Here is an 11,292-nt window from a genome sequence, read left to right on the forward strand (position 1 = left end):
ACATACACTGTTGCCTGCCAAGAGACATGATACTGCACCCAGGAAGCCTTGTGCATGTGAGAAACCCTGTACAAGTCAAGAAAAGAAGGTCCAAGTTCAGTGAGCCAGCAGAAAGGACTTCACAGCTAAGCGCTGTAGGTCTACTGGGGAGGCGTACTATCATCCGACAGAGCATTGCTCCGAAGGAGCAATGCTCCGAGGTGCGCTGCGGGTCGGGAGAGGGTTGCGGTTAGGTTTAGGTGTCTGCCCCGGGGGAGGTTAGGGTTAGGGTGAGGGAGGAGGTAGGTTGTCGTTCGGACCAATGCTCCGTCGGATGAAAGGCATGCACTCGGTCTACTGACTAAATGGTAAGACTGGGTGGGAAGACTATTTGATGAATTGAACAATGTGGACCCTGTTGTAAACAAGTGTAATGCTTAATTGGGTCGTCCACTCACAGTTGACAGTCTTTGTATTGAGTTTGTGCTTAAAATGTACTGTAAATTCTACAAACTGTTAATAAAGATTTCAATCAATCAATCAAAGCTTTGCACCTGTATTCCAGGCCAGGAGAGGGCACTATAGGACTGCTACTGCTGGATGAGAGAGTGGGACAATAATATGTTTTGATAGATGTACAGTGGAGAGAGAAAGGAAACATGGAGGGATAGAAGGGGACTGGCATGCAGCAAATGACCCGGAATCAAACTGAGGGCTTATCTGCCCCCTCTGTAACGCATTAGAGCACGCGCCCTAACAACTCAACTATCGGGTAGCCATTAGCCAAAATACTTCTAATGAAGAGTTTGGAGAACCAACAGTTGAACCCTCTAGCTGTTGCCAGCAAACAGAATTCATTCAGGCAACCCAAACGACATTCAGTCAAAGATGAGACAGAGAGACAGACAGAAGTTGATATGCGATTTAATGTGTCCAAGGAGATCAACAGTGGAAACTCAGAGCATTTGTTTGTATAGTTTACAGACCCATCCCAAACATGATAATCATTAGAGTGAATACAGAACAGCATGATGTCCATAGTGTTTACTCAATGCTGACTTGGAAGCTACAGTATATGCTATCACTCTGGTATCCTAAGTAGTAATACAAGAAGATGCAGGAGAAATCAGAGGGGCATTGACTTAAATGATGTCATGCATAGAAAAAGACAATAGAGCCTTAGCAGTGAAATTCAATGATTGAGATAAAATCCCCTAATAGCTTATGCATGTGCAGATATTAGAACTGAATATATAAGTTAAACAACATAGTCAAGATATAATCAGTGCTAAAATGTTGACCATGCAGAAGCGTCCGACCGAGTGAACATGGATAGTATCGAGATGTACGGTAATATTTCTCTGTGATTTGATAGTTCAGAACAAAAAGATAACCACAACCACAATGAACAAAGCCATATATAGTTCCACGTTTTCCTCCTCTTCGTGCTCTCATGTGATGTCAGAGCTATTTCCCTACATAAACATGAAGTCAGCTGCAAACTGAAACAAAGGAGAGTTATTAGTCAAGATCATTATTTACAGTCATTCACATCATTCATTTATTTTGCCTTAGTACCAGGCCTGTGTATTTTATATATAGATGACGCATCATGACGGTAATCAAACTTACTTCATTCCAATCCATGGTTATGAACCCATCTGAGGACTTATCATTGAATTTTTCTGTAATTCAATCAAATCACATATATCATCATCATTTTTAAGTGCACTGGATTTGGCTACCAAAAGCAATATTGCGTTTCACAATATTGAAATTTGATTTTTTTTTTTTAACCAACGCAAAGACACTCATCTTCACTTTATTTGTCACATCACAAGTTTACAGGTGTTTTGTACAATTTACCTACAAACTGCAGTTGCAATTAAATAATATCAAATAGACTACATAAAAAGTGTAATACAAAACATTAAATACAGAAAGGTGAAGGTAATTTACTTATTTGGAATAAAATAATAAAGAATATATAACAAAATATAGAGTATATATTTGTCACAGCAGCCTCTTTGTGCCAATATGGAGTCACTTTAATCTACTTTGTGATTTGAAAACCAGAAGTGGTGGAAAGTAACTAAGTATATTTACTCATGTAATTTTGAGGTGGCATACTGGAGTATTTCCAATCTTCAGTACTTTTACTTCTACTCCACTACATCTCAAAGGCAATTATTGTACAACAATTATTTGAGAACTTATTAGTTACTTTACTTTGTAGATTTTGATTACTATTACAAAACATACAGTAACCACTTTACATATGTATACATTTTCGGCCATTTGAAAATAGCCGATCAACAAGCTCTGAGCTCACAATGCCTCGTGATGCAATGCGCATTGTGAGCTATTTTCAAAAGATATTTACACATTTTATACATTTGAAAATGTGGAAATATGGGACCTTCTGCATTAGGTATACTTTTGGTACCCTAAATACATTTTGATACCAATACTTTTGTAAATTCTGAATTCCAGACTTGTACTTTTCTCCACTTGTACTTGTCTCTCTGTGATTGGCTGCGTGCCTGTCTGTGTCACTGTGATTGGCTGCGTGCCTGTCTGTGTCACTCACTCGCCAAGTTGTCTATGCGGAGCATGAGGGTGAGGAAGTCCACAAGAGAGATGGAGGCGTCCCCCTGCATCAAGCTGTGCTGCAGCCACACCATGTCCTCATCCAGCTCTATGTCTGCAGGGGGAGAATGGGGAAAGAAAGCACGCAGCTTGAGGGCCTTTCTCGGCCCCACCCCTCCCACTGTTTATATTGTGTTTAGTTTCCAAGATGGCCGCAGCACCAGGAGGGGGTGGGGCAGAGGTGAGCGGGCGGGGTCGACATATGCCCTTACTGGGCTGCATTCAAGACACTTGCCTTGTGTCTGACACCTGACTTGTGTCTGAACACAGCTTTGATGGATGTGTGCTGCCCCCCCCCCCTCCCACCATAAAACGAAATGTTTGATCAACAATAATAATATTATAATAATTATTTTCCCGTAAAACAAAAGTAGCAGATATGCAAGACTGAAACACGGTGCGAGCTGCACTACGTGGCGCATTTTGAGCTTGTAGATCTGCTACGTATGATATTTTTAAATTTTAATCCTGATAAGTAACTGTTTTTGGACACATGAGGTTTCCACCCGACAGAGGTCACAGATTGACCTTACCTGCAGCCTGGACTGCCCTTTTCAACTCGGCGAATTCCAGAGTTCCTGTTTTGGAGACGTTTGATCGATTGAAGATTTTCTGGAAAAAAATCAGAAATACAAAAAGTGAAAGGTTTTAGAAAGTTCGCAAATACACTGTGGATATTACCAAACTCCTGTTTCATATAGCGGTAGTTGTTTAGATGTGTTACTGTTTGCATATACACATCTAAACACTGGGGTTCAGGCACAGACTTATGCTGGTGTCAATCGATCAATCTATCGATCAATCAATCAATCAATCAATCAGTCAATCAGTCAATCAATCGATCAATCGATCAATCAATTAATCAAATGTTTTATTTGTTTTGTTGCTAATTTTATACTTTACCTTGAAGTCTTCAAACTTGCTCCAGAGAGTTGAGAATTCTTTGAAGGTCATTCTCCCCATTCGGTCAGCCTTAATTACATTAAGGATGTTTCATGTAAACCATACAGTATGAGAAGAAAACAACAGCTAAAAACTGTGGAATGATTAAATAAATATAGTCAAACATTAGCAATTTGTAAAATAACTACAAATTAAAATAATAACCTAAGTACATGCAGCTACACTAAATGAGTTGAAACATGAAAACGACCGAAGGATACATCCACCACACTGATCATGGTCCGACAGGCGCTCCAATCAAATAAGTCACTGCCGCCTGTGAAAGTAACAACAGACGGGCAATAAAGAGAGCTGCATCACCCCAGCAGGTGATGTTCAGGACAGGAAGTAATGTCAGATTAACTGACTCACCCTTGGCAATTGTTTCGTTGAGGAGCTTCCGCAGCTGCCAAGCATTCAGCTCCCCATTCTGACCCCAAGGACAGGAGGGACGGAAGGTCAATGTGTGTATTGACCCCATGGGACAGGAGGGACAGAAAACAGAAAATGCGGCTTACGAGGGGCAGCACAGACAGACAAGTGAATGCGTGAGACGGATTGAGGGAGGGATGGTCATAGAGACGGGAAAAAGATCACTCACCTGATCAGCATAAGTCTTGAATATGTCGTAGACCGAAGACTTTTCAGCTGGGACAACAGGCTTTAGAGCAAAATGAAAATATTATCAGGTCATACCACGACCTGGAGATTGTACGTTAAAATGCTAAATCATAGCTATAGTATCCAGCACCATTCACTATATTTTATACCTTGGGAGGGGTAGGCAGAATGAGGTGGTCTTCATCATCATCATCTTCACCTTCATGGTGTGGCCTGCATTTACAGAGGAAGAGATTTGTTTTGAACTTTTTGAAAATGACTGGCACTTGACTTTTTATTTTCTGACAGAAGCCTAGTAGGCCTACTACACACTAATATACTGTGTATAGTAGTAGTGAAATATCGTCTAGCTAAGCAGCTTTATTGGAGCCAAAATGTTGCCTGATAAAAAAAAGTATATCCTCTAAAGTCTAAATTGGTTCTGCTTAATATGAAAAGGTATAATGCCTAGTTTAGCGTCACAATTTAGTTTCCCTTGACGTGAAAACTATTTCACTATTTCAGGTACATTTTGCAAACAGCAGATGTGTTGTTTTAGTTTTCCGGTTGTCTCATGCTGTCTGACATCTTTTGTATCAGTGTTAATTCTGACAGCAAATTTTGATTTAGTTTTAGTTATAGTCATTTGAATAGAATGTAATTTAGTCATATTTCAGTCATCTTAAATGTTTTAATCGCGCCGCATAAAATTACTTGTCTTTTTGTTCTCCTGGATCTCTTATCCACTAGGCCCTCCCTAACATTATCGTCTAGTTTTCATTTGGTGATGACATGTCAATATATTTAGTCTTAGTTTGAATACCAAACAAGTCGCCTATGTACCAACTCGCCCCGGGCGTACAGCCGGCGGAACTGTTCAGCCTGGTATTCCTAAAGTAACCTACCTAAGTAAACAATGCTTAAACGGTTAAACCTAACCATATTCCTAACCTTAAGTTAAACTATGCCTAAACCTAACTATATTCCTAAACTTAACCCCAGTTTGGCTGGAAAATGGAAATTGAGAGTTTACATAGTACACATAGTGCATGCATAATTTCATAAACCTTCCTTAATGATTGGTTTCAGTATTTATTTATGATGCATTTTCAAGGTTATAGAGTGGTACCTGTTGCAGCCTCTACAGCGGTGCCTGTTGCGCACTGACCTACTTGTAACGATGCAAGTTGGAAATGCATGCCCCAACCATGTCTGTGTCCCTTTTATTCCCATATATGGAGTTCTTTGTCAGGCATGCCCAAATATGGAGTCTAAGCAGATGTCAGAACAGGCCAGCTTCATATATGGAGACTGGGCAGGGGCCCTGTCCAGAGGCCTTTTTGGGGCGGTTCTGGACAACCGTGGGTCCGACCGACTCGACACCGGGCACTGCACGCCCTGTGGTGGGGTGGAACATGTGTGTCGAATTTGAAGTTGGTGGGGCGAACGGTTCTTGAGTTACATGGATTACAGATGTACAGACGTACTGTACGTACACAGTACACACACACAGAGACTTGGTGCATTTATAGTTAGAAGATTGTAGCGGTTAATTTGTATTGGTGGTGGGGAGGGGGGGGGGGGCGGAGCGGGGGTCGCAAGACATGGCCAAAGCCTTTACGGGGGTCCCCAGCCAAAAACGTTGAGAACCCCTGTTCTAGTCGACAAAATGAACCCTGGGGCACTTACTCAATGGACGTCTCTGTCTTGGTGTAGACGGAGAGGACAAACTTTCCGGGGGCGTAGGCTTTCATGATGGATGGGACAACCACATATTCTCCAGGCTTCAGACTGTGCTGCTCGATCAGGTCTCTCTCATAGCCATAGAGTTGGATTCTCTTCAGAGGCGAGTTTCTCCTGAAGAACTCTCTCTCAATGCGTCCCGCTGGTGTCTGGATGGAATGATAGGAAATTAGTCGATTTAGTCGACAACGACTTTGTCATTGATGTTGATGAACTTAGTTTTCACTATGAAATTGAGTGTTTCTTTGTGAAGCGTTACTTACCCCAGCGGGCAGCTGTTGAATTTAATGTAAAAAAGAAAAGAAACGGTGTCAAAGTCCAAGTAGTTTCACCAGCAATTGTCAAATCCGATTACATGTAAAAGACAAGGTTCTGTCATAATGCTAGGTCTAGATTTTATAAAAATTTCCTTTGGAGATTATAAACATTGACCATTACACAAATCAGTCATGTAACCTAAGGCAGTGAGATAGGACTTCAGTAGTAACGTGATGAGACCACCCACCTCAAAGACGGTGATTCCAATTGGTCTGAGTCTTTCGTCGTTGCGATAGCGTTGAGTGGGAATTTGCATCAGAGACAGAAGGACATTCTTGTCTTCCTTCTCCTCCTCGTCTATTTCTGTCACGGTGATGCGAAACTGAGGATTCATCGAGAAGGTTGCTAGAGGTCAAGGGGGAAAAAGTTTTTTTTAAAACAAGTGCTGTTGTTCTGTTCTGCCATCCAACATCTCAGATGTACACACATTGTTTTGGGTTGAATCGGATGGGATGGAGATAGTTGAGAGAGTTGAACCAGGAAGTTGTGATTATGTGGTAACTTGACACACTCCAATCAGCTTGAGCCAAAATATCAAAAGGTTGCTTTGGTCAGGTAACCTTTGTTGGCAGGCTTTCTCAGAAAGGAGAAAGCCTGGAACAAGATTTCTGCATCAAAGGTGAGGGAGCGTCCAGCATGTTCTAATTGGACTGTCAAGTTGTCAAAAGAAAATAGATGATACTGCTAACAATTTAAGACGACACTTAAGTATTACACGTTTGGGCAAATGAGTATGGGCTCTTACAGTATCTCTATATTACGATGTCTTCCTTTTTGTTGATTTTGTCTCAGAAGTCCCTAGTCAACACCACTGAAATTCTTCTTAAACTAGTTCCACTTATACTAATCTGAATTCCCAGAAGTTTATTAACTAATATCTGTGGACGGGAAATGACTCTCACTAGTAAGAAACTGAACGGACAAACCCCCTTCCGTTCTGAAGCGCTGTGCAAACTGTTAAACGGCCACTTATACAAGAATATGGGGGACCTGCGGGATCATGCCTATAGGTCAAATATATTGTACCTACAGTAGGTTATGGTTAATAAATGACTTCACTTACAGTTACTGAGGCTGCCCCCTGCAGTTCTCCCTGATACCCATTCTCCATCATAGATCATAACCTTCCACTGGGTGATCACGTCACCGTCTATGAAGTTGGGGTTCTCACAGCAGATGGTCAGGATTTGAAAGTGTTGACAGAAATCCTCCAACTCCATCCTGACAGACCCGCGCACGCACACGCACACGCACACGCACACGCACACGCACACGCACACGCACACGCACACGCACACACACACACACACACACACACACACACACACACACACACACACACACCAGGACAAGACGACAGATTACAAAACAACAAAAAAACACATAAACATACATATGATTTATTGCAACAAAGGAAACACCAATAATTATGGTTGTTATTTGAAACTATAAAAATGATAGAATGTGTTTATTGCACGCTTTAACGCATCATAAAATGACATTGATATTTTACCAAAACTCTCCATCGTCTCTCTTCACACATTTAGCCCTATCCTCAGAGCTAACGCGGTCCCACCAACTTGACCTGCACACAAGAATAAAACAGTTATTAAGAAAGCATTCATGACTGTGAACACTGTCCAATGTTTACATACGGTAATTAGATATATTATTAGTTATTTTATTTATGGAACTATTCTTTACACCAGTGGTTCTCAGCCGTTTCAGGCCGTCTAGTTGTGCAACATGCTGCATTGAGTTTTCATTTGCATTTGTTTTACTTACTCGTCACTCCATTTTCCATTCCATTCCTTCTCTCCCCAAGGATTCATCACTCGCACAAGCCTCACTTTGGACCTGCCATCGTGAACCTACAAATGTACATTTTCAGACAATATCACTAACCTTGTAAGCACCATGTAAGCATTTTGTTTGTCCTGTCTTTCTTTCAATTGTAAACCTTCCTGTATCATGGGATTGATCATATTGATGCTCTGAAAATCGAACCTGGAACCTTCGGATTCCAAGACGACTGCTACCTCCTGATCCACTGCTGCCCCTTGTCCCTTTCATATCACTACTAATGCCTGCTGATGATATCAAGCCAATCTAGCATAGCCAGACGACCAGACATCTCTTATCTTTACATTTGGGGACGTATCAATTAAATCCATGGACTAGAACCAGTGCTATAACAAACCTACACCCTGTGCTTTGAAAACCAATACTGATACCGTCCAAAAGTCTTTGCATAGGTTCTTTAATAATTTTTTTCTGGTTACACAAGACTAATATCCAGCAAGTATGTATAGAATGTACCTCAGTTACTGCTGTGATAGAGTAGGCGTGTGCGTCCACAATGCCACTGTCTGCTACGGTATTCACGATTGTATCCTGGAACACACAAGCACCATGTTCACATTTCTGTAGAAATGACAGGTTTTTAATGTCGCATTTTGACTTAGTGGAAAGATAGAAAGAGAGAAGAGGACTGAATCGTTACCCCTTTCTGGGCAGTGCCGGAGCAAATCATAGAGTTGCATTTGGTGGCTCTGGTCAGCTGACCCCACAGCACCTCATCATGGTTTCTGTCGTGGACCTCCTTGAGTTTGTACGTCATGTGCACGCCCCCAGAGAAGTCCTTGAAGGCCTCTGATGGAAGGCCTGCGTTCATGTCTGAGTACGAACCACACACCCTGCCACAAACACAGGTGTCATGATGACACGGGCACTGCACAGCTGGTGCACAGCTGGTGCATGTTGTGCACGTAAAGCTCACAAAGTATAAGGTGAAGATCACAAGTAGCAACGTAAAAGTACACTATTGGGGATCTTCGGTCCAAAAAACCCAATTTTGACATACTTTACTGATTACCTTTGTCACATTAACACATTAACAGTAGGTCAACATACTTGGCATAGGCCTTCTCCAGCAGAGGGACCCAGAACTCATTCCTGGTTTTGGCAGACACAGACAGAAGCTCCCTTTGGAATGTCGGAAGGTAATCATCAATGACGACATCCACCCACTTTCCAAACCTCCAGAACTGGCATGGGGAGGAGAGGAGATGTTTGTTTCATATTAATCACAGCGGTCTCCGGCACAAATTACTTTGTCATACTTTGTCAAATATGTCATGTCAATAGAGACAGGTTTACTTCATGCAGTCAGATCAAACTTAAATGCTTATTATTTTACCCTGAAATGAAAGATTCCTGCATAATCCTCAAAGTCTTGTTCAGTGGGTACAACTTGCACCATCAAATCTTTCTGGAATGTTAGCGATGCAATTGCAGCCAAAAACCAGCAGTTACCTATAGTGAATGAGAGACAAACTATATTCACACTATTCCCTTTCACTGCAACCACGTGTGACTTATTACACGTATTAACATCCACAGCTATTTGTAGTACATATTTATGTGACATTATTTTACACGATACAGTGAGCATGAATGAATACTTTGGAAATCAGAAGATTTGCTTACCAACTTTTCCTTGAGCAAAGTCAAATCTTGAGGCACTTTCAACAAAGAAAGAAGGCTCCATCCTGCCATTTTGAGCTTTCAGAATGTCCTGCACCAACACACAAATACACTCATGAGAGCAGCATCACTACAAATTAATGCATTTTAGTCAACCCTCATAAAATATATTATTACGTGCAGCTAATATATCGCCAGCATTTCCCTATTGGATGCTGGACAATTAGCATTACAAAAAAGCAGTAACTACCAAATTCCAGTAACAATAATAATAATAAGAAGAAATGCCTATTTACAGAGGGTCTGAGCCATTCCACTCTGCTCCTCACTGAACGGGGCAGATCAGACAGGTTACCAAGAGACGTGTAATCAGGTGGGAAGGTGTTGTCCACAAAAAGCCTCCCTCTCCTGAGGAAGGTTTGTTTCAGTTGCCCAAAGTCCTGGTTGTTGAACTTCTGTGGCTTGGATGGGCTTCCTACACTGCCATCCTGGTAGCGCAGGTTGATGATATCAGTGCACGTTCCGGTTTCAGACATGCTGGATAACTACGAAGAGAAGAGAAGAGAAGAGAAGAGAAGAGAAGAGAAGAGAAGAGAAGAGAAGAGAAGAGAAGAGAAGAGAAGAGAAGAGAAGAGAAGAGAAGAGAAGAGAAGAGAAGAGAAGAGAAGAGAAGAGAAGAGAAGAGAAGAGAAGAGGGTACAATCTCACAGGTGAGAGTCTAAAACATCATGCCACGGTTAACTGCACATGTGATCAAATGAAACTGAGATCAAACGAAACAGTAAAGTGAGACTGTCCCAAGAAAATCTTCATATTATGAGCTATATTTGCACCCCTGAAATGGTTGTAGATACCTGTCAGATATGTATTACGGTAGTACTACTATAGACATTGTCAGATGTAGACATTGATATTTACCTGTCAGATGTACAGTATAGTAGACACTGTCAGGTGGCTGCAACCGACTGCTGCTCGTGCAGAGTAACCTTGGTGTTGCCCAGGCAGGTGAGGTCTAAACGGCAGCTGAGCCACGATTTATACCCCTGTGATGTTATGTAAAGTATCCCATTCAGACCCACCCCCCGAAACCACTGAAATGTGACCTTTTTCAGGAGGTTGGGTCGGGACAATAGAATACTCTAGGCCTATTTATGACATTGCATTCCTGCCATAAATCTCTGACAGTGAAAAGCCACTTCACTTTTAATTGCATGTTTATTATATCATATCCCTGTCACTCAGTGCCAACACATACTGTCATGTCAGAGAAAAGGGGACTGGCCTCAATAATAATTCATTCATTACATCGGTTGGTGACAGCAAAATTGCTATGTCACTGCTGTCATCTGCTAATCTAGCCTGAGGTGATGATGCTCTCTATTGTGTTGCCATAGCAGGTAGGAAGAAGGCATCAAGTTATTATCGTCATGGGTGGAAACGTCATATCTCCATATTTAGTTTTTGATGGTCGCCAGCTAGCCCCTCCTATGCACAGCTGTGTCTGTGTCTGTAGCACGGAATGTGATGATTTGATTGGCTGAGCACGGAACATGATGACGTATGATGATAAGAGAG

The 11,292-nt window shown here is 41.7% G+C and overlaps 1 protein-coding gene across 1 annotated transcript; it reads right to left on the bottom strand.

The window, feature by feature from the left end:
- Positions 1 to 895: 895 nt before the first annotated feature.
- On the bottom strand, positions 896 to 10,716 carry LOC310859252 (calpain-1 catalytic subunit-like). Its single transcript, XM_083765657.1, has 22 exons — positions 10,636 to 10,716; positions 10,014 to 10,262; positions 9,721 to 9,808; positions 9,431 to 9,546; positions 9,145 to 9,278; positions 8,735 to 8,927; positions 8,551 to 8,625; positions 8,017 to 8,102; positions 7,745 to 7,816; positions 7,295 to 7,452; positions 6,419 to 6,576; positions 6,177 to 6,188; positions 5,860 to 6,062; positions 4,341 to 4,404; positions 4,172 to 4,231; positions 3,943 to 4,000; positions 3,792 to 3,847; positions 3,532 to 3,600; positions 3,162 to 3,240; positions 2,570 to 2,683; positions 1,612 to 1,664; positions 896 to 1,481 (listed from the first exon to the last, which is right to left on the bottom strand). Exons 2-22 carry the CDS (start codon positions 10,251 to 10,253, stop codon positions 1,455 to 1,457), a joined length of 2,115 nt encoding a protein of 704 aa, XP_083621783.1. The 5' UTR covers positions 10,254 to 10,262; positions 10,636 to 10,716; the 3' UTR covers positions 896 to 1,454.
- Positions 10,717 to 11,292: the final 576 nt, after the last annotated feature.

This window comes from Protomyctophum parallelum (assembly GCF_964188405.1).
Source record: "Protomyctophum parallelum genome assembly, chromosome: 1".
NCBI lineage: Eukaryota > Metazoa > Chordata > Actinopteri > Myctophiformes > Myctophidae > Protomyctophum > Protomyctophum parallelum.

Excerpts from the sequence above, each read along its gene's own strand:
- LOC310859252 (XM_083765657.1), bottom strand. The coding sequence starts at position 10,253 with ATGTCTGAAACCGGAACGTGCACTGATATCATCAACCTGCGCTACCAG. Across the intron at positions 2,684-3,161 it reads AAGGGCAGTCCAGGCTGCAG|ACATAGAGCTGGATGAGGAC; the intron begins GTAAGGTCAATC and ends CTCCCCCTGCAG. Across the intron at positions 1,665-2,569 it reads CCGCATAGACAACTTGGCGA|AAAAATTCAATGATAAGTCC; the intron begins GTGAGTGACACA and ends ATTGAATTACAG.